Source organism: Austrofundulus limnaeus, unplaced genomic scaffold (assembly GCF_001266775.1).
Source record: "Austrofundulus limnaeus strain Quisiro unplaced genomic scaffold, Austrofundulus_limnaeus-1.0 Scaffold47, whole genome shotgun sequence".
NCBI classification, from domain to species: domain Eukaryota; kingdom Metazoa; phylum Chordata; class Actinopteri; order Cyprinodontiformes; family Rivulidae; genus Austrofundulus; species Austrofundulus limnaeus.
Genome location: NW_013952449.1, coordinates 2,303,892 through 2,327,755, shown reverse-complemented (window position 1 = coordinate 2,327,755; position 23,864 = coordinate 2,303,892). Strand labels below are relative to the sequence as shown.

Sequence of the window (23,864 nt, the reverse complement as noted above, 5' to 3'; positions counted from 1 at the left end):
ACAAAGTCACACACACACACACACACACACACACACACACACACACACACACACACACACACACACTCTCCTAATTTATTAGGTTTATTTTTTAACCTTAACATATTTTTTCACTTGTGATCATTTATTGATTTCTGCTGCTAAAGTTCCATATTTGAGTTAATTATCTGTAACTCTTAAAGTTATTCTGTTAGATTTGTTGTGTTTGTTAAATAAACCTTCTTATACATGTTCAAATGACTGGTTTTGTTTTACAGAAACAAACATTACACAGCATGCTGTGTAAATAATAAAGCCGTGAAGCTGACGGTAATAATCTGAATGTTGCTCACAGGAGGGACTCACTGGACTGATTGAGCCCATCAACACCAGGATCACTGACCCCAGATATTTCCTGGACTCTCCTCATCAGGGTAAGTCTGTGTTTGTCTGCAGCAGGTTTGACACTGACATCCCATCAAATCACCGATGCTTTGCATTTACATCCACCTTTGGACTACACATTAAATATACACCTAAAAGGGTATTTTACATTTTGTCTGCACCATTACAAACACATGATGGGACTGCACATCGCTACAGATAAGCGGCAGCAGATGCAGATTCATATAAAGCACTTATAAAGCCCAAGTAATAGGTGTGATGTTTCTGTGTTAAACATCAACTTTTAGGACACTGGTTATTTGATCTAAAGTTTAATACGTATAATTTCTTTTTGTTTTTGTTTGTTACTTTGCAGCGGCTGCGATACTGGAGAAGGTTGGGAAACCAAATCTCAAGCTACAAATGGTAGGTGCAATAAAAAGTTGTTTTAGATTGAGGGAAAAATTTAGCCCTGTGATGGACTTGTAACCTGTTCAGAGTAAACCCTGACCCCTCGCGCAGTGACGCCCATGACCCTGAAAGGAAAAAACGGTTAAAGGTGATGGATAGATAGATGTATAGATGGAGAAAAGTTTTCTGCTCCTCCTTTCAGCAGGTATCTGTTCTGTTTCAGGACGTGTTTCACTGGCAAATAATGGACGGAAACTTGACACAGAACTTATTCAAATATTTCCCCATCATAGGTGAGTAAGATCTTGAATCATAAGATGACAAGTCTTACCTTTTAAATCTTCTTTTTTAATTATTAAAGGTGACCACTTGGCCAAGCATCACACGTTATAAAACAATGATTAACTGTCTTAAAAAAAGGCAATGTCTGAAGTTTCACTGTCTTTCACAAGAAGCTCCAAAATACGTGAGGTCTGGTAGATTCAGATCAGCTCGTCAGGAGTTTTGTGTTGAGGGGGCAGTAAAGCTGAACACTCTTTTCCCTCACAGTCCACAAACCAGGAACTGATAGATGGACAACAGTTAGTTCTTCGTAGAAAAGTGCAAAAATAAGATGGACCTCAGCCCGTTAGGACTGTATAAATGAGAGTTATCTAGTGTAATGATGTGAAATGACTGAAACCAGGTCAATCATTTCAGATGAGTCCAGATGAAAGCTCCTCCCTCATCTTCTGTATCATGCTTCCTGTTTCCCCTCCCCAGGTTCACAGTTTCAGCAACTCTGTTCTTCATTAAAGTTTTGCATCATTTTCTTAACGTGTGTGTGATTCAGCCACATTTTAATTGATTGTGTAGTTCATTGTAGAGTCTTAATCTAGTAGGACGAGTCCTTAGAAAGATTTTTTATTTCTCAGGTCATTTTCAGAGTGTATGTCTTGTCTTGTTCCTCAGGTCATTTTTATGTTATATGTCTTGTTTCTCAGGTCATTTTCAGAGTGTATGTCTTGTCTTGTTCCTCAGGTCATTTTTAAGTTATATAATTTGTTTCTCAGGTCATTTTTATGTTATATGTCTTGTTTCTCAGGTCATTTTCATGTTATATGTCTTGTTTCTCAGGTCATTTTCATGTTAAATGTTTTGTTTCTCAGGTCATTTTCATGTTATATGTCTTGTTTCTCAGGTCATTTTCATGTTAAATGTTTTGTTTCTCAGGTCATTTTCATGTTAAATGTCTTGTTTCTCAGGTCATTTTCATGTTATATGTCTTGTTTCTCAGGTCTTTTTCATGTTATACAGTATGTCTTGTTTCTCAGGTCATTGTCATGTTATATGTTTTGTTTTTCAGGTCTTTTTCATGTTATATGTCTTGTTTCTCAGGTCATTGTCATGTTGTCTTGTTTCTCAGTTCATTGTCATGTTATATGTCTTGTTTCTCAGGTCTTTTTCATGTTATATGTCTTGTTTCTCAGGTCATTGTCATGTTATATGTTTTGTTTTTCAGGTCTTTTTCATGTTATATGTCTTGTTTCTCAGGTCTTTTTCATGTTATATGTTTTGTTTTTCAGGTCTTTTTCATGTTATGTCTTGTTTCTCAGGTCTTTTTCATGTTATATGTCTTGTTTCTCAGGTCATTGTCATGTTATATGTCTTGTTTCTCAGGTCTTTTTCATGTTATATGTCTTGTTTCTCAGGTCATTGTCATGTTATATGTCTTGTTTCTCAGGTCATTGTCATGTTATATGTCTTGTTTCTCAGGTCACTGTCATGTTATATGTCTTGTTTCTCAGGTCATGTCCAGGTTGCTCAGGTTCCTGGCAGGAATGAACCTGACAGTGACGGAGAGCTGAACTACAGTTACCTTTTCAACACTCTGGAAAAACTGGGCTACCAAGGGTACATAGGCTGTGAATACAAACCATTAGGTGAATCTCTGTTGTATTTTATAAATGATGGTGTTATTTTTAGAAAAAGACATCTGATAATATTCTCTGTTTACTGCAGAATCCACAGAGAAGGGTCTGGATTGGATCAAACAATACCAGACACACAAAGCTTTATGAGCTCTGATGGTGGAGCACAAAACTGTCCTCCAGGTTTTAAGATGGTTCTTTTTATTTATTTTTTAAACAATAAGGACATTTTTCTCACTGATCCTCAGCCTCGCCCTGCCTTCTTGCTGTGGTTTGTTGAAGATCTGATCAGCCTCTGAAGTTCCCCATCGACCAGACTGAGACAGTCAACAAAGAACAGAAAATATTGAAGCACAGGTGTGCCAAATCCAAAGGCTGGAACCATTAGAGTGCCTCAAAAGACTGAGCAAAGGGTTTTAATGGAGATATAATTTGAGTTGATTATTTTCATTAAGTTTATAAAATTGTATAAAAAGTCTCACTTTGTCATTGTGAGATGTTTCTAATTTTAATAATCACAAAATGCAGAAAAACTGATCCATGCTTGATTATCATGATTTAAATTAGGATCCAAAATGATTTGTGATTTAATGTTCTGTTGTACAGTGCTCCGAGTTGATTTTTGTAGTGAATTAATGTGAAATAAATAAAGTTTAAATAATTTTATGAAAAGTTGATCAGTGGGAAAACAGTTTAAGGAAGGATGCCAAGCTGCAACATAAAACTGCATAAAGTGAGGAGTCTGAATACTTGTTTGTGTGGACACAATTTGACATAATACTCTACTTATGAGGACATATGGTTAGTAAAACCCCTTTGTGGGTCAGGATGTAGAAATTAATTAAAATCCACACAAATATAGAGACGTGTGTGTGCGTCAACAAATTCAAAGATGTAATTCAAACCTTTTTGTTTCTCTCTTGCTTTATTGTACATTTTACATCTTTTATTCTGTATTTACACAATATACATCATTCAGTCAGTGCAGTGTTTAGGGTTCAGTGTTCTCATCAGAACTCAGGTTCTGTTGCATACTGATAGATCTGTTTGTGATATCAGAACGTGTCAGTCAAGTGTGTTCTGTTTCTCCTGCTCAAAGCAGAAATATGAGAGTTCTGTATGTGAAGTAGCAGTCCCACCTATGGTTCTGGTTCTGAGTATGACAAGGTTTGAGAACACACAAGTCATGATCTGTCTGTAAACTGATTGGGTTCACTGTGCAGAGCTGATGGAACAGCAGCAGCTTTTAAGAAACACAAATGACCAAAAGGCACTTGTAGGAACCAAATATGGCAGTGAGGCCTCCAACCTCCACCTCCTTGCTCTGTGCAGATCTGATGCAGATTTGGCACGTTGACCTGTCGGTACAGTTGGGTTCTAGAGGAGTCCGGACCAGAGGTTGTAACAGGCTGTGTTGATGACCGACTCCAGGTGGTGGTACATGGACACCAGCTGAGGAGGAGGACTCCCGCCGGCCTGCGGCTGCGAGGGCAGCGGCTCCCGGAACACCACCTTCAGACTCTGTGGCGGTCAAACAGAGGCTTAAGATTCTGGTCACGGTTAAAGGAAGAAAGTCCGATTAGAAATCAACCTACTGTTTTTCCAGCTTGGTTGTCCAGGAAGACCAGAACAAAGCAGTCGGTGAACTTTTGATTCAGGACAGCCTAAAACAAGACAGAATACAAGTTTTTTAAAATTATTTCAATGTGAAACTGACGAGTGTAGCTGCATGAGATGCTCCATTTAGTGCCTATGCACATGGCAAAAGCCCCAATGCACCCCTATACCATCAGAGAGGCAGGATTTAGAACTGTGTGCTGATAACAGGTTTGAAGGTCCCACAGACCCTGTACTGGTCTCTGTAACCATGTTTACAATCAGATCTAAGATATGAGACGGTCATCGAAGGACAGGACCAACTAAACTTCTTCAGTCCTGCAGAATCCTAAAGAAGCTCACTTTATTTACGCTCAAAGAAAAAAAATAAATAAATAAAGGTTCTCACCAGATACTGGATCCCGTTGTCATCAAAGTGTCTGCAGCTTTGAGGGAACCGATTCAGCAGGACTTTGATGAGACCATGGTACCATGCTGGACCCATTGTGAGGAAACAGTCCTACAACACACCACAGTCCTGGTTAACATGTCAGCCTACAACTGAAGACTTGGTTGAATTCCTTTGATTTTTTTCAGTCCTCTGAGCGCTGAGTCAGCATTCACGCTGTTTATACTGGACTCGCTACGCGTTTTGGACCAAACACTTCTGCACACTGTCAGCTGTTTTAGCTATCTGAGCACATTTTCACCAACAAGCTACTGCAGAACCTCTTAAACTGACAAGATGAAAGTTTATAAATGTGAACAAACTTTGTGTCTAACCCGAAGACGTCTGAGTAATAAACAATTATGTAAAATAGATCTTGCAAATGTAACTTTAATGTTTTAAACTCTTAATTTAAACCAAAATGTTTCCAACCCCACAATGCTGGCTGTTCAGCAGCACTTTAAACTGTGGGACAGCTTTGGTGTTAAATAAGACTAGTGCTTGAACAAGTGCAGGTTTTTTTCCTACTAAAGCATGTGTCAAACTCAAGGCTTTTCATTTTATGTGGCCTGCTTCAAAGATGTATTAATGTCTTAAAATAAGCTGCTTTACAGTCAGCATTGACAATAAACTACCTCCCATAATGCTTGTTGATTATTTAATCATGAAACTTGTGTAAAAAATCTACAGTACATTTCACTGCATTTTTGCCAGTTTCTTCTGCTATGGCCCAGTTGTACTGGTAAATGGGAATTTCCCACTTACAAGTTGTAAATTTGTACTGGAACGCCCCTTCAGTGGAAATTCCCTGTTAGAACGTGGGAAAATTCAGAATTCAAGATAGCAGCTATGCAGTACTTTTCAGTGTTTATAAGAAGTGTTAAAACTCTGTTTCTTTGCAGGAAATACCAGGTAGAGCTCAGTTATTATTTGTTAGCACTGCTCAGTCGTAGCAATGAGACGAGGAACGTGACGTTTCGCTTTTAGAAGTGAAACATGAAACATTAAAGTTAATTACAACTGCCACTTTATGGGCCACCATAACTCTAGGTGAAAATGTGTTTCTGCCAGGTTGAAGCGCAAAGAGCCAGGACTCGTACCAGCTGTGGGTCGATCTCTCCCACCGAGCGGCTCTGCACGGCCTGCAGCAGCTCCTCCAGCTCTGTGAAGGACAGCTTGGCCAGCTTCAGTTTGTCCAGAGCCACGTGCTCTCCGTGGAACAGCCTCCTCCACAGGTTGTCCCTGCGGCAGTGACCCATGGCTTGCTCCACGCTGGCCTGGATGTGTCTGCGGGCTGACGCCACCTCGTTGTGGAGCAAAGGGAACAGAGGGGAAGTGTACAGCAGTCCCTGAGCCCCCGGTCTGCCCCCCGCCAGAGGGTAAAACTCGTTGCCATCGCTTGGGGCCGAGGAGGCCGAAGCTTCAGATGAAGTTTCTTCCCAAAGGTCCCGATCGTCCCCAGCGGAACCAGAAGCCTCTGCTTGATCCGTGGGGAGCCTCCCGCCCGGCTCACAGAGATCACGGTAGATTAGAGGGAGCTTCTTGAAGCGGCGCATGTCGGCAGTGAGGCGGGGGAACAGCTCCCTCTGACTGGTCATGATGACGTAAAAACGCAGCCTGGAACACAGAAAGATTAATGACAAAAAGTCTTAATCCATCAGGTTGTCTGATTCTCTGAAACATGATCCTAAAACCAATCAGCCACCAGTGACTTTAAAATTCATACTTAAAAGTCCAGCTGAGATCCAAACTGATTCCCTTGAAACATTCAAAACCAACTAGTTCTTACCACTTATTCATAAATTTGGGGTGTAACTAGTTACACATAATGGTGTTATGTAATTTAATTACAAAATAAATGCAAGTCTAATGTATTACAGTTACATAAGGATCAAATTAGTGTTACATTTTCTGTGAAAAAAGTTACGATTTATATTGATTAAAACTTATTTTCATTTATTTTCGTCATCTTGCTGAAAGATGAACTGTCGCTCCAGACTAAAACCACCCTGGAGCAGATCTTCGACCAGGTTGTCTCTAGTCTGGTCAAAGGGGAAAGATGCAGCAATATCCACTCTCCCAGTTCCTACAGCTGAAAAGCATCCCCATAGCATGAGTCTGCCACCACCATTCTTCACTGGTACTGGACTGGTGACGAGCTGGTTTCCTCCAGACGCCTGACATTTGTGCCAGAGAGTTCAATCTTTGTCTTATCAGACCAGAGACATTTCTTCCTTGTGATCTGAGAGTCCTTCAGGTGTGTCTTCATGTCTTTTACTAAAGAGTGGTTTCTGTCTGGCCACTCTACCATATAGGGCTGATTGGTGGATTGGCCTTCTGGAAAGTTCTTCTCTTTCCACAAAGGAACTGGAGCTCTGACAGAGTGACCACTGGATTCTTGGTCACCTCCCTGCCTTCTCACCCAATCCATCAGTTTAGACAGTTGTCCAGCTTTAGGAAAAGTCTTGGTGGTTCCAAGGTTCTTCCACTTACAGATGATAGAGGCCATGGTGCTCATTGGGACCTTCAAAGCAGCAGAAATTTTTTGTGGACCCTTCCCCAAACGTGCGCTTTAAGAAAAATTCTGTCTCAGAGGTCTAGAGACAATTCCTTTGACTTCATATTTGGTTTGTGCTCTGATGTGCACTTTGAACTGTGGGACCTTGACAGGTGTATTCCTTTCAAATTCATGTCTAATGAACTGAATTTACCATAGGCGGACTTCAGAAACAGGATGCACCTGAGCTCATTTTTATGAAAATTAATTTCATGTAGTTAAACCAGTCAAGACAATGGGATGCATTTGAGGAAAGAAAGAAAAGGTACGTTTTGTCTTCCTTGATGCCTTTACAGAGGGTCTGGTCCTTCATGACTAGGTCTAGTCCATCTAGTGTTCTGGAACACTTCTGTTTTGTAGAGTGAGTTTGCAGTGTTTCTTGCAGCATTTTCCTTGTTTCATTGGTTGTATGTTTTTTCTTCTGTCTATTTTATGTAATTTTCTGTTTTATTGTTTTGTTTTTTTTGCACTTGTGGTTTTGAAGTTTGCATCATTCATGTGTTTGAGGTGCATTTGCACCTGTCTGCCACTGTATGAGACTCTATCCTATCACACACTTTGAGTGACAACATGGGACACTGCATAATGTTATTTTCAAGGCTTGACTATCATTTCTCATGAGCGGGCAATATGCATTCCTTCTTTTAATTAATGTGGTTCTTACCTGAGTAAATGCCTTTCCCCATCTGACTGTTCTTCAAACGGGGCAGCGTTGTGGCACACCACCAGAGAGACATCAAAATCATCATGGTGGTGAAGACCCTCCAGATCCTTGTAAGACCCCGAACTAGATGTGAAGCAGGACAGGAAGAAGGATAAAGAGGTTGGAGTGAAACCACCAACATGCAGAGAGTCAGATTTCTTCAAGGTTGGGTGAGACTGGCTTGACCTGTTCCACAGAGCCACCAGGGCGTACTCATGCAGGTCTGGACCCCCCTTCTTGTTGTCAGTACAGACTGTACTCTTGGACATGCGGAGGGGCTTCATGCCGTAGGTGCTGGCATGATCGGTGATGTAGTTGTAGAGCTGGTGAGCTGTTATCATCCCCGTGGAAATGGAAAAGCTCCCTGCAAGAAACACAATCCCAGTTATCCCAGTCTCACTGTAGCAAACGCCTTAAGATGCTTCACTCTGCTTCTCATCAGTGACTCAGAGATAACTGATGCTCAGCACATATGAGGACATCTGCTTCCTTCTGCTGTCAAATATTTCCTATAAAAGACTGTGACTTTATAAATATCGAGTCTTTGCACAAAAAATTTAGTCTGCCAGGTATGGCTGAGGATTTAGAGAGCCCCACTGTCAAAACTTGTATCCACATTCCCCAAAGAACCCAGATACTAATGAAGAGATACTCTAGAGCAGGGGTGTCAAACTCCAGTCCTCGAGGGCCGCTATCCTGCATGTTTTAGAGGTTTTCTTGCTCCAACACACCAGATTTTGATCGCTGGGTAATTAACAGGCTTCTGCCCAATTTGAAGAGTTAATTCAATCACTGAATCAGGTGTGTTGGAGCTGGAAAACCTCTAAAACATGCAGGATAGCGGCCCTCGAGGACTGGAGTTTGACACCCCTGCTCTAGAGCATTAGCATAACAATAAATAATTCATGAGCTGAAATTATCACCAAACTTGAGTTGATCATATTAGAGTTGGTTAAGAAGGAAGTGGCGGGTTTTCTAAAACCTCCGGAAGTTGAAGTTGCTTTGCAAAATGGAGTGTGGCTAATTAGCATAGCAACCAGCTAATTGGAATTCAAATTGGTATGGTAAAGCATTTTACAGTGACAGATACTTTGGGTAAACATAAAGCTTTGGAGGCTTTCTCCATGCAGAATACTTGACTTGTTAAGTGGAATCAGATAACAGTTTGGTTATACCAAAGGGAAACCCTGTTACTTATTACTAATAATTTTCATGTCCATCTGCAGTATCATATGCTCAAACTCAACCTGTGTCACCTTGAAAGACGTGATTGTGGCCAAACTTTGGGATATCTGGGTGATGGGAGATGAAGTCGTCCAGGAAGTCGGTGAGCTGGTAGCCCTGCCGCAGCGTCATGTGGCAGCCTACCAGGTACTGGTGAACCACTCGCAGGTGGAAGTCGTAGCTGAAGGAATGGATGTGCATCAGGTCCCGGACCTTATCACACTCCTCAGTGAAGAGCATGGAGAGCTACAACAGAGACACACACTGGTCAGCAGCTGAGGGGTAATGAACAGGTCCCAATCCTTCAAGTACTGTATTTGATATTTTATGTATTTCAAGATGAACAATCAGTCTTCTAGTGGAGGATTGCAGTTTATCATGCATTTTCTGGTACAACTTCACCTCCTTCAAGATGCTCAGAGAGAAACAAAAGCAAATACAGTAGGTAAAGACTCCAGCAATGTTTGCAGTATCAAGAAAACAATTTCAGTATACAGCCAACATGTTCTGACTTTAGAAAAAAAATATAAAAACATTCACAGCCTTCATGTATATGAAATAATCAATGAGGGGCTTGGTTAGAGTCCATGTTCGAAGAACTTCAGCAAAGGTAGGATCTTACAGAGCTGTGATTATTGGAGGCTCAGAATTGTGAGAAAATAGACTTTATGTTTCAGGCAGGGAACCAGGCAGGACAGGCTAAAAGTACAGTGCCTGAAACAACCTTTACTTCAGCCTCGGGACCTGATGTCTATGTGTTGGGTCCTGGGCAACCAGAGGGTTTAGTGCCTTGGGGCTTGGCAATGACGAGGGCTTCTACCTCTGCTGTTGCTGGGTTTACGGGGAGTGAGTACCCAGTACGAGTGCAGCCCCTTGACTGCACCCCATAGGGGAGCAGTTAGGGCCTCACAAGTGCTAGGTGATGAGGACACTGACATGTTTGTGTCCTCTGATGGAGAAAAGGGTCCTAGCCTCTGTGGTTTTTTGGAATGATGGAATTATAAAGAGCAATTTTCATCACTGTAAAGATGCCAGTACATTGCTGTGTACTTGCATTAACAGGATACATGCAGGCGTAGACTTTATCCAGGAAGCTTGAATAGTTATGAGGACTGACTTGCACAAGTTGGAAGATAGGCCCACTTCAAAAGACCAGGGGTCGGATTTATAAAGCTTGCGTACGCACAAAACGAGCCCAGAAATTTGCATACGCCACTTTTCACGCAAAGGCTGTGATTTATAAAATCCAAACTTGACGTGAAAATGTGCAGTCCCTCACGCCAACTTTGACCCATGCGTATGCTCATTTTGGAGACGGGAAACTGCGACAGATGGTGAAGTGAGGAATTAGAGCCACACTGTGTRATGATCACTGTCAGATATTTAATTTACCTTCAGAATCAGACTTAGATTTTAGATAGATTTTAGCTTTCTTAAAGGAGACCAATTATGGGTCCTAGAAATTTTTATGGTATGTCTGTGGGCTATCCAGACCATGTTCATTCAATTTAATGCACAAAATAATTCTCAGATAATAAAATTTCCCATTTTCTAGTTCTGCCTGTTCTGACTTCTGTTCAGAAGAGCTGTTTATGTTNGAAGAGCTGTTTATGTTAATGAGCTCTGTTGGTAACGCCCTCCAAAAATCTGTTGACATTAACTCCGCCCTCTAAAGCCAGCGTTTACGTTAGCATGGCTAATAATAGCAGAAGCTTCGTTGTACAACCATATGAGACCCAGAGGCAGAGTCGGTCGCAGCTTCTTTTTTTTTCTCCCTCCTCTGCTCTGCGCTCACTCTGCATGTTGTTACCAGAGCAGGAAGCAGAAGCAGTGAAAATACCTCAGAAACTCGAACAAATAGGCTTTAACAAGGCTTTAATAAGCTAAACAATAGAGGTACATGAGAAAACGTGTTCATAACGAATGAAAATAAACAAATAATTATATTGTGTCCGTGCCAGTCTCGAATCCTGGTCACCCATTCTCTGGTCCAACACTCTACCCATTGCCCTATTGGAGACTTGTTGTGAAATGAGCTGCGCATTACACAACAACCGTGATGCCTTTTTATACGGAGGAGGTGGAGCTTCACCTGGGGGTTGCTAAATAAGGGGCTGAACGCAGGTTCTGGTGGGTTGTCGTACGGCTAGTGACATCACAAAATGACGGAAGTATAAAACTTGTCGTTAATATACATTAAAAATACATTTACTTACAGTAAATATGCTCCTGGGTGGTTTTTTTTGGTCCTAGGACTGTTTTTTTAAGAAGTACATACCCAAAGTTGAGTAAAAAAACCTTTAAAAAGTGAATTTTGCATAATAGGTCCCCTTCAACAGTATAATTTATGCTTCTGCTGCTGAGCCGTAAGGACCTTTGAAATAAAAAACTTAAATCTTAAATAAAAGTTCACGCATCCATTCATCTCCTTCCTCCTCAGATGACCCCACAGACCCTTCCCCGACAAGAGACATTTCAACAGCAAAAGTCACGCTTTGGGTACTCGTGCAGGGCGCATCCACCCTTGCCAGTGTGGATGTTATAAAAGTTCACTTCTTAAAGTCCGTATTTCTCATGCACGCGCGCGTGTGTGTGTGTGTGTGAGTGTGTGTGTGTGTGTGTGTGGCGGGGGGTGGGGGGGACGATCAGCTGCAGATAACAGAGCAGGCAGGAGGGGGAGGACGGGGGAGAAGAGCAGTGAACTTATTTCTAACTTTATCTGACTTATTTAATTTAATTTATTGTTTTAATCGTCCTACAGGCTCTGAGAGAAAATTAATTTGAAGCTGAGTTTTTGAAAAAAAAAAAGATGATGAAATTGCTGTAAACATCTGTAAACCTGCAAAATGAGGGAAAATCTGTGTCTGTTACAGATAATCTGTTCATGTGAGCAGCTGTCAGCACCTGTCATCCTCCAGACATGCAACGGAGCGCGTGTTTGAACCGACCAATCACTTCTTTTGACATTGATCAGCTGACTGATTTAAATACACCTCATTCATAAGGTGCTTTGCATTGGCTGTTTATGGTTGAGTGTGGGCGTGTAGAGGGTAGAACCTGAGGCGGGACCTTGTGCGCAAACTCTGAGGTGAAGCTGTGATCTATAAAGGAAAGGTGCGCAGAAACATGCGTATGGTTTTATAAATCAGATTTTTTTTTTGGCGTACGCCATTTTCACCTTTTGGCCATACGTTCACTTTTAGTATAGTTTCCACGCAATCCTTTATAAATCTGACCCCACAGCCTGTCGTAGGTACCTCAACAACAGTCTGTAGGACTGCCCTACAGGCCTGGATTAGACATCAACACTCAGTCCTCTGGAGGGAGCTGACGGACTGTAGACAGGCACAGGAACTGATTAACGGCCCAAATCTAAGGTTTGGGAAAGCTCTCATCTCCTTGGCAAGGAAGACTTTAAGCACACTGGTTGGAGTTATAACTGGGTACAACCTAATTTCCTTCTGGGATCAATAAAGTATTTTTGAATTGAATTGAATCTGCTCAATCACCACAAAATGGTGATGGGACTCCATGACAATGGTCTGTGTGACGCCTGTGGCACTGAATTAGAGACCTTTTTGCACTACTTAGGCCACTGCCTGACCGAGTGGTCAAAGGAAAAGAATTCTTGGGGACCCCCTTATGGATCCTGAGAAGCTCAGAACACTGAGTGTCTCTAACCTCATGTCCTTCATCTGAGGGATGAGAAGGTTTGAATAAAGACCAGTGTCTTTTTGGGAGAACAATGGGCCCACTAATGAGGCCTCAGCTCATGTGTTCTTTATCCATCCCCAGTCACCATAAACATAACATAGTTACTTGATTGTGGAATAGAACTGAACTACGTGCCTGGAAAATACATAAATAATCATTATTAAAGGGGGGTTATTATCATCGGAGTAGTTTTAATACCTGGATAAGTTTTCTGCTTGACTTAAAGACTGACATGGAAAAAAATCAGACGAGTTGGGGACGTCCGCAACAACTCTGACTATTTTGGGAGAAAGTCTATATGTAAATATTTTGACATAATAATAACATAAGAATACATACATTTATAACAAAGTTCATTTTAAAGTAGAACACAGTGATAAATTTGAACATATTTAAATAAATAAAACAAGGTTAAAAAAGAAAGAAAGAAAAAATTGTCTTGTTAAAGAATAAGCTGAGACAAAGAATTTTGATGGGATTTTTTTATCTTTGTCTGCTGGACATAAAGATATGGAATTTTCATTAGTGAAATGTTTTATTTCTTATAAATTTTACATGAAACATTTTGTTTTTAGTATATTCATGTTTTATATCTACAACAAAATCGAACTGATTCATACCTCTTAACAATTTAAGATTGAAAAGTTCACATTACTGATTTCTTTGGCTGGGTTTAATCTTTTGCAATATTGTTTTTTTGTTTTTACCTTGCTTTATCTTTTAATGATTCTAATAAAAACAATCGACCCACAAAGCAATAAAACACCCTATAATAACCTAACCAGGTTCAAACGTTTCACCTTTTTACAAAAGTACAAAATTTTTTACAAAATTACAAAAGTAAACAAAAGTTATTCTGAGTAAATAAATAAAATCGTACCATCTGTAGCTGTGACGAGTACTGACAGGTGTTTTAGACTGACTGAAGGACATTACTGACTGAAGGACATTAAAGTCAAACTCTTCTGTTTGTCTTTCATCACAGAACAAATTTGCTGACAATAATGAGCATAAGGAGCCAGAAGAAATCTGTAAGGTGGGGAACTCTTTTTGACAGTGCTGTGGCAGTTGTGTACCCTTTCATGCCCTTCTTATGTCACCTATTTGTTTTTTTCTGACCTTATGATAAAAGAAACACTTTTGTTGTCTGGAAATGTGCAAAAAGGAGCTAATGTGTCATTTTTTCTCCTACAATGTGTGGTATTCCTTCTCAGAGCAGAGCATTGCTCAGTTTCTGGATAGGATAAAGTCCTGAAATCACTTCAGGTTCAGACTGGGATATGACAGATTAACATTTCAGAACACTGAATGTTTATTTAACAGTGATTTAGGATTGTGTTGTTAGCATTGCTCTGTACCAAATTAAACTGGGACTTTTTAGACAGACATAGACAGATTAGGGTATTATCTATAAGGCATAATATATTATTCAACACATTTTGACAAGATCCAGAATGAGCTAAATCGTCTACCAATGCAATATAGCTGCCTTTACCTATACATCATGCAACTTAAACCTCGTTCAATGCAACAATTCACATACTGTTTTCAGTTGTGAAATATGGAAGAGAGACGTTTTCCACATAGATATGTTCCTGATTGCTTTCTTAAGAAAATAACTTACTTTTCCAATGGTTTTCTGTAGATAATGAGTTGGTTTCCATATGGTTTCTAGAGATAGTGTTTTTTCAAGATAAGTAAATTTTCAGATGGTTTTGTCAGTTTCCCAATGGTTTTCTTAAGATAAGATAAAGAGTTACTTTTTAGATGGATTTCTCAAGATAAGTTAATTTTTGGATGGTTTCTAGACATAACGAGTGAATTTCCCAATGGTTTTTTCAAGACAACAGGTTAATATCCAGATGCTTATTAAGTTAACTAGTTAATTTTCTATGATTTTCTCGAAATAAGTTCATTTCCAGATGGTTTTCTCGAGATAACGAGATGATTGGTTGTGTGTGTTCAACCTGATTCCATCCTTCAAATGCATGCCACAACAGCAGGAGATTAAGTGTCATGGCATGTATGTGTAATTATGCGTTGAACACTGAGAAACTGATCCTGAGCATTCAAGAAAAGATAATCATCTTGTTATCTCAAGAAAACAATGTTTTCTTGTGATAATGGAGGAAACGATCTAATGACCTTGAGAAAAATTCATTGTTATTTCATAACAACATCATGTTATATCGAGGGAAAACAACATGCGAGTTTGACCACTCCCAGCTTCTTTAGTGAAATGTTCGAAAGACTGCACAAAAACCAAACCACAGATGTTTAGGTGTTTAGGACACATTTTTTAGTATATAACCTATGGATGTTTGATCCTGTTATTTATTCATACACAGTATTTTGTGTAAAACTTGATCATATCAGGTACTTCATCAAAATATTAAAAAAGAAACTAACAACAACAAAAAAAAAAACCTGAAACCCTTTCAGTAAACATACAAAAATGAAATAAATAAAATTATTTCCAGCAGGCAGAGCAGCTGCAGGATGACACTCCAAAACCCAAAGAACAACTGGGACCAGCAGAGGAAGTAGGCCGGATCCCTCGGCCCTCTTGAAACACCTGCTACTCTCCAAGACCAACAAAGACACCAGAGAGAAAGTAGAAGTGAATTTCCACAGAGATGGCAGACAGGACAGCACAGAGACAGCTGGAACACCCACAGAAGCCAAACCAACAAACACAGAGACAGAAGCCTGTTGAAAGGCCGGAGAACACAGGAAATCACAACATTTGGATTTGACCTGAAACACACTGATTCCTGCGTTTCCAACAGCAATTAAAGCCCTACAATCATTTCTTTAGCTCCAGACAGCATGTTGCTACCAGCCTGGCCACACAAAGATTTCCCTCCATTTCCAGACAGAAGAGACAGACAGAAGGAGGTCAGGACGGACGGACGGCAGCAAGCAGGTTGGCGAGGAGGGGAGGAGCCTGATTGGAGTAATTCCCCCCTCCTGTGAGAATGGCAGGGACATACCGCACAGTCAGATACTGGTGTGGCATCGGGAAACGGCTTGCAACGGAGTTTGGAGACGATGCTGCCCTGATGGAGAGATGACATGAGGTGGGACTAGGCAGACACACAGACAGACACGATGGATGGAAAGGAAGACAGAACATCCTACAGGAATACAAAAACATTTATAAACAATAAACCCACCTTACAAAGAGGAGGTGAATAAGTCCACAGATCAACATCACAACACTCCATCAGGTGGACTTTATTTTGTTTCAGGTGAAAGGCAGAACACTATAGACTTTAATTTAGTGATTTAACTTTTCAGCTTCTGACCCACAATATAACAACAGAAACCATGACCTCCACTGTGTTTGGCTGAATTATACAAATCAGACCAATATATATAAAACAAGAGCAGAAAAACCACAGCCATTATTTGTTTACTTTATAAACTTATACCAATAGATTTTATCACTTCTAACAATTATGAGAAAAAAATGTTCTCAGCAAACATTTTTAAATATCAGTTTGTTTTTGGAAATCACCTCAAGACACAAACCTGATGTTTTGTGACCCATGCTGGGGTCTCCTGACTGTATCTTTGGGAATCACAGGTTTAAACCCATTAGACACATGAAGGAATCATCTCCAACCAGCCACAACATTAAAACCACCTGCTGCATACAGTACCTTGAACTCTGTGTTCCAATAAGATCCACCTCTTACAGTACTCCCTCCACTGGCTCCCAGTTCGTTTTAGGGTTGATTTTAAACTTTTAATGTTTGTTTTTAAAGCTGTTCATGGTTTTGCACCTTCTTGTGTGACCTTATAAAAGCACACAGTCCAGTCAGAGCTCTTCGGTCTGCTGACCAACAACTTTTGGAAATATCTAGATCAAAGTCCAAACAGTGGGATGAACGTTCATTTGCTGGTCCAAAATGACGGAATTCATTAAACCGTTAATTGCGCGTGATCAACGACCTATTTTTGTTCAAAGCTAAGCCAAAGTCACATCTGTTTAGAACTGCTTTTAGCACACTGTTATTGTTATTTTTCTACCAATGTTGTTGGTTTTTACTCTTTTGATTTTTATTACTGAACTAATGGAAAGCACTTTGGTTCAATAGTCACTGTTGTAAAGTGCTATATAAATAAAATTTGATTGATGTACTGATTTTGGTGTTCTGCTACCTTTAATCAACCAATCACAGTATTAAAATGTCCAGCTTCTGAAAGCAAAATGTTTTTATTTAGAAACAAACAATACATAAGTATTCACCTCCTCAAACGTAATCTGTCTGTGGCTTTTCTATCAATTCCAGCATTAAGTCTGCGCAGATCCACCTCCGATTCTGGTCCATCATATTTTAACTTATATTTGACTTTTGACTCTTTTCTTCATCACCAAACGACCTCAGCTTCAGGTTGGACAGGTGTCACTTGTGTCCAGCCATCTTTCATTTAAACCAGGAGGGGCAGCTGTGGCAGAGTGGTTAGGGGAGTCGTCCTGGAACCGGAAGGTCACCGGTTCGATCCCCAGTTCCAGCTGTCTCAGCTGTTGTGTCCTTGGACACTTCACCCCTAATGCCTCTGATGTGTGTCCCATCAGTGTATGAATGTGATTGGCACTGATGCTTTGAGTGTCCTGGATGGGTAGGGGCTATACAAGTACAGTCTATTTGCCATTTACTGAGGACTGTGGGTTGACTGGACCATTCCAGGACCTTGAACTGGTTCTTCATAAACCAGCGGATTGTTGCTTCATCAGTGTTTCTGTGGACACTGTCCAGCTGGCAGGAGGGGTGGCTGTGGCAAAAGTCCTCTAAAGTTTTTCTGTATTTTGCTCCAGTTTCCCAGTCCCTGCTAAAGGAAAACATCCCCACAGCATGATGCTGCCACCACTGTGCTTCACTGTAGAGACAACGTTCTCAGCATGATAAGAGATGGCAGCAATAATATCTAACAATAACCATTAAGAAGAGTCAAATACTCAGGATGGTTAACGTTAGATTCAGCTGGTGTTTAGGTCTGAATAAAAAAAGATTAGTAAAGACTCAGCTGATGAAGATGACCAGTTAGGTTCTCTACTTTATATTCATTATATTATATAAATGATAAAAAAGGTGCATTATCAAAAAAAAAAAGTACACTTTGATGCAAAAAGAGTCTGTAACATCCTGTAACCATAACACAGCTTCACAAACTCAACTTTCATTATGACCAGTTCAAATGGTTTAGATGAACAAATGTTATTTGAAACTTTTTTCCACTGATTATCACTCTTTTAGCGTGACAGTTATTCACAAAATATGCTTACTGTGGCGACCCCTGAGGAAGGGAGCAGCCAAAAGCAACAAGGAAAGGATCCACTCAGCCTTGTCTGAGATAAAATCAGAATATCAATATCTGTTATGGCTTAAACTCTAAACATATCATTACTTCCATGAAGTTTAGTTCTGTGCAGGTTCTAGTGGTCCTAATGGACCGATCCTCCCATTTCACAGCTCAATCAGGATTATCTCACATCAGGATTCTAATTTATCACCTTAAACTCTGTCCTCAAATCAGCTCCAGACAAAGAGCCCTCCACTCCATGAATATAGTTTAGAGTGAGGGCCTTAGTGTTGTTGTTGGATTGGTAACAATAAGAATAAATCCACATTTCTTATCTCACACATGGCTGTTGAATTCTGTGGCCCTGTCAGAGATGATGGTGGTGAGGTGGTTTACTGTGCTGTTTTTATCCTGATAGATCTGAGTGGTGGTTCATAACAAAATGTGCAGAAAAAAATAATCAGTGAATTAAAAAAACATTACAACATCAACCAGTGCGGACAGAATGCCTCAGTCAGATGGGTTATTGAAACTTTCCATCACTACTCATCTGCCAGAGGTGAAACTCATTATTACCCTGTAATAAGAAACATCATGAATGAAGCAGAAGAAACTAAGGTGGAACAGCAGCCATCGCCAGCGCAAAAACTCCCCAACCTTACATCCCAGAGCAGTTTACAAAATGAAAAATAATAATTAAAAAAATCTTACTGACCTTCATGTTTTTATCTTAAAAGAGACATATCAGGCTTTTTAATACTTCTTTTTCACATTTCAATCATTCAGTTGGAGTCTATATAAAGTGGAACTGCGATGCTTTGGTCTGAAATCCTCCTTATTGCAACTCCACAAGCCCCTCTTTCAACCCTTTTCTGAGGTGTGTCTCAGATCAACTCGTTTTAAAGCTGTCTCTTTAAACCCAAACAAGACGCTTCACACCAAGAGCTTCTGTATAGAAATAAAGGTAGCAATAATACAGCCTGGGCTGTACAGGGTACCTCATATGCAACCAGTACAAACCAGGCAAGGACCATGAAATGTTACTAAAACTTCAAAAATCCAGGATTGTTCAAGCTTTCCATGGAACTTAACAGGAAATAATCATGACAATGAGCAGACATTCAAACGTAGATTGAAACAGCCTTTACATTATTTTTGTCCTAAACTGATTTTATTTAAATCAAGTGGTTACTTAGTAAATTGAGGCTGACACAGTTCTCCATCTCCGTGCTCTCCTCTCCTCTTTCCACAAAACAACACATACACATAAACAAACCAGGACGTAGATCCAGTTTCAGATGTTTTAAGATCCGATTTAAAAAAAGTACTTGTAAGTTTTCTATGTTAATCATTTTTTCAGTTAATATGTAGTAAAACTGGCACAAAATAAACTTCTTTTTGGGGCTGCAAGGATTAATCGATTAATCGACGACTAATCGATTATTAAAATAATCGATGACTAATTTAATAATCGAATAATTGTTTTTTTCTTTACTTTGTTTTTCTCTCCAAACTACTTTGACAGCTTCCACTGCCACATCTGCCTTTCTGTCCTTGACACACATGCACAGTAGTGGTAACTGGGGCAGGCCGTGGACGTCACAAGACATTATACAGACAGGCTCTGGTATCATGGCTACYYRRCAACRGAGCTCAAAAGTGTGGGATCATTTTAAGAAAATGAAAGAGAAACCTGTRCAATATCTGCAGAGCAGAACTTGCCTTCCACAGCAGTTATTTTTAGTTAGCATATACAGTAGCTGAAATCTATGGTTATATAATAGCAGCTGCATTCTGGCACGAGCCGTATGTTTCATATTCAATTAACGTATGATCCGATTAGTCGACTAATCGAAAAAATATAATCGGTGATTAATTGATTATAAAAATAATCATTTGTGGCAGCCCTAGGGTCAAACGATGTTTTAGTCAAACAGAACCAACAAGAATGAAACAAAAAGTAAAGAATTAGAGAAAAAAATAAATGTTAAATGTAAATAAATTCTAATTATAATAAATTAATAATTGTTTTACACCTAAAAATCATTTTATTATTTTTAATCTATTTCCCTCATTCAGCAACTTATTAAATTTCTGCTAAGTTTCATGTAGGAGAAATACACATTTTTTTCAGTCAGTATTTAATACAACTGGCAAGATAAATTGCTAAAATATGTATTACACTCACCGGCCACTTTATTAGGTACACCATGCTAGTAACGGTTTTGTGGTCATAAAGGGATGGACATGGTCAGCAACAATACTCAGGTAGGCTGTGGCGTTGCAACGATGCTCAGTTGGTACCAAGGGGCCCAAAGAGTGCCAAGAAAAGATTCCCCACACCATGACACCACCACCACCAGCCTGAACCGTTGATACAAGGCAGGATGGATCCATGCTTTCATGTTGTTGACGCCAAATTCTGACCCTACCATCCGAATGTCGCAGCAGAAATCGAGACTCATCAGACCAGGCAACGTTTTTCCAATCTTCTCTTGTCCAATTTCGATGAGCTTGTGCAAATTGTAGCCTCAGTTTCCTGTTCTTAGCTGAAAGGAGTGGCACCCGGTGTGGTCTTCTGCTGCTGAAGCCCATCTGCCTCAAAGTTCGACGTACTGTGTGTTCAGAGATGCTCTTCTGCCTACCTCGGTTGTAAAGGGTGGTTATTTGAGTCACTGTTGCCTTTCTATCAGCTCGAACCAGTCTGCCCATTCTTCTCTGACCTCTGGCATCAACAAGGCATTTCCGCCCACAGGACTGCCGCTCACTGGATGTTTTTTCTTTTTCGGACCATTCTCTGTAAACCCTAGAGATGGTTGTGCGTGAAAATCCCAGTAGATCAGCAGTTTCTGAAATACTCAGACCAGCCCTTCTGGCACCAACAACCATGCCACGCTCAAAGGCACTCAAATCACCTTTCTTCCTCATACTGATGCTCGGTTTGAACTGCAGGAGATTGTCTTGACCATGTCTACATGCCTAAATGCACTGAGTTGCCGCCATGTGATTGGCTGATTAGAAATTAAGTGTTAACGAGCAGTTGGACAGGTGTACCTAATAAAGTGGCCGGTGAGTGTATGTGCTTCTGTTTTACAATTCAGGAGATTATAAAAAAAATCCTTCATTTTATGGGAAGAACCTCTTGATTCAAGATAAAACTCCGGTTTTTAAAAAAATGGCTGCTTATTAATTAATTGTTAATCAATCTATAAGACAAATCATCTTCAGATTAATTCATTATCAATAACTTGCGTCCTTAAGGAGTTAACTTAATTTATATCTACTCATATTCATGTAATTAAGCGTTTTAATGATTTGGCTAATTAATCGATTAATCGAAAAAATAATCAACCGATTAATCGATTATTAAAATAATCGTTAGTTGCAGCCCTACTTCTTTTCCTGTTCTTGCTTCTATTCTTTTTCAAATCTGTTTATGTTTGTACTCAGAGTTCCTAAATAACGTGATGCAAAGTAACAGCAAACCTGTGAAACACTTACCTGTGAGTTAACGCTCTGGCCCATGGGGATGCGGGAACACTCCAGTGCGTACTGCTTCACACAGAAGTAAGATCCCTGACAAGACGACACGACAAAAAGGCTTTGAAAATATCAGAAAGGATCAGAAATTCAGAGATCGGACAGAAAAAACAGCTCTGTTATGCAGCTCGATTCACAGATTAAACTCACTCCCCTCCCACTGGAGAGTCATCAGGGTCTTTGGTTGCCAATGTTAACAAGTGGCTGCACTCTTTCAACACGCTTGCTACAATGAGAAAAATCTGGTCTAAATCTGTATTTAATCATACTGTGTGTATAATTATAAATCAATCAGTGATGATTAAGGTTTTTTTTTTTGTTTGTTTGTTTTGCGATTTCTTCCTGTGTTGTGAAAAACTTGTGGATTGAAGGTGATTTTCAGGGATGCTGGTGAAAGTTTGTACGACCATCTCAGAAGTGGTAAAATGTACACAATTCCTTGAAACGTGTTGTGAAATAAAGAAGACGCCGATACACAGGAGTGCTGGGAAGTCCAGCAGATTACCTGAAAAGCCAGTTCCATTAACACGATCCCCCCTGGCAGCGCCCTCTGCAGGTGGTAGGCAGTGGTGCCAGGTGACATCGTCTGTAAAACACATGGAGGAAACATGTTGGTCTGATTTAGGTTTTCAATTCTTTTATCTTTGTAATCTTATATTAATCTTTGTAATTATATATATAAGATTTTTTTTCTTTTCTCTGCCACCTTTCATTTCATTTTATTTGTATTTCTTTTTATTGTATAGAAATTGTTTTTTATGTTTTATGAAATGAATAAAGTTTATGAATCAAATCATTTTATTAGTTTTTTGTATTTTATATTATTTTTTATTTTATTTTATTGTATTTTTGTTTTGTATTTTATTTTTTATTATTATTATTTTATTTTTTAATGAAGTGAAATTAATAAATAAAAAAATGAAAATAAATGTTAAACTGTACCTTTCACTGTTCACACTGAAACACTGGCAGAACAAGAACACTTTTCTTTATAATGTGTAATAATGTGTATTGTGCTCTGCATTTGACCCAGCCCACGTGAGAAACACATAAAAGCAGCAGCTATGTGAACGCCCAGGGAGCAGTTAAGATTACGTGTCTTGCTCAAGGACACCACGACGTGTGGACATGGTGGGGAATCAAACCTGTGACTTTCTGGTCCCAAGTCAGCTGCTCTACCACTGAACCACAGCTGCTCATTTTCAAAACAGAAAAAGGTTAAAGTTTTTTTTCCCTGTTTTATTAATATTTTTTTCATTTTAAAAGGTTCCTGACAGGAACATCAGCTGCATGTTAAAGCAAAACTCTTTCAAACTGGTCCCCCAAACCAGATACTGGTACACATTTACTGGTACCGACACCAGCATTTTTACAAGTACTCATACAAATACCTTGATACCTGGAACCAATACTGGTATCAATACTATTCCACTGAATGTGTTACAGTTTAATTTGTCAGTTCCATGTCTAAGAAAATTACATAAAATGAAATAAAATCAAATTTATTTGTATTCATTTTAAATTGTTTCAACAGTATTTATTATGCTGTTTGTTTGATCTGATCCAGACAGAGGGGCTGTAGGCCGGTGAGGAAGCAGAGACACCTTGCTCTAAATTTAAAAATAAGTGTTTTAAAGTCGTCGTGTAATGTTTAGGCTCTAAATTAGTAAATACTCGGTATTAGTGAGTAAGTACGACACCCCTAATTATTTTTAACTCTAACCCTCTCATGCTGGCAGCTGCTGGCTGCCGACCAACACAGTGTCCTGTGGCGTCTGCTCGTACTTTTTTTTGTGAACCATCTCCCTCTTCTATGCTTTTATTGAAGTTCTGGTGATATCACATGCATATCTTTATTGTCAAGTTCTGATCAAATTGTCAATAATTGTTTTTATTTTTCCATTAACAGACCTAAGTCTAAAACTCTGGCATGAGATGGGTGGCATGAATTCTTTCAGGATGTATTAACCCTTCAGTTGAAGGGAAGAGACTGAACCATGCACCTGTTAATCTTTTTGATGTTGGGGTGTTTTGGGGTCTCTGACTCAGTGCAACAGCTGGCCTCAGTGTGTGTGTGTGTGTGTGTGT

At 39.7% G+C, this 23,864-nt stretch overlaps 2 protein-coding genes across 2 annotated transcripts in view; one reads left to right on the top strand and one right to left on the bottom strand.

Moving 5' to 3' along the window:
* hyi (hydroxypyruvate isomerase) overlaps positions 1 to 3,350 on the top strand; it is an 11,176-nt gene extending 7,826 nt beyond the window's left edge. Inside the window, exons 4-8 of the mRNA XM_014008077.1 lie at positions 335 to 413; positions 740 to 789; positions 998 to 1,067; positions 2,562 to 2,696; positions 2,776 to 3,350. Of these exons, the coding sequence (XP_013863531.1) occupies positions 335 to 413; positions 740 to 789; positions 998 to 1,067; positions 2,562 to 2,696; positions 2,776 to 2,834 (393 nt within the window). The 3' untranslated portion in view covers positions 2,835 to 3,350. The remainder of the gene's footprint in view (positions 1 to 334; positions 414 to 739; positions 790 to 997; positions 1,068 to 2,561; positions 2,697 to 2,775) is intronic.
* Positions 3,351 to 3,589: 239 nt separating this feature from the next.
* Positions 3,590 to 23,864, bottom strand: part of szt2 (SZT2 subunit of KICSTOR complex) — a gene marked incomplete in the record, with an annotated part of 111,681 nt that continues 91,406 nt past the window's right edge. The window contains 10 exon segments of the mRNA XM_014008071.1: positions 3,590 to 4,205; positions 4,280 to 4,348; positions 4,690 to 4,800; positions 5,829 to 6,345; positions 7,950 to 8,072; positions 8,175 to 8,352; positions 9,245 to 9,458; positions 15,920 to 15,985; positions 21,738 to 21,812; positions 22,282 to 22,362. Coding sequence (XP_013863525.1) covers positions 4,062 to 4,205; positions 4,280 to 4,348; positions 4,690 to 4,800; positions 5,829 to 6,345; positions 7,950 to 8,072; positions 8,175 to 8,352; positions 9,245 to 9,458; positions 15,920 to 15,985; positions 21,738 to 21,812; positions 22,282 to 22,362 — 1,578 coding nt within the window.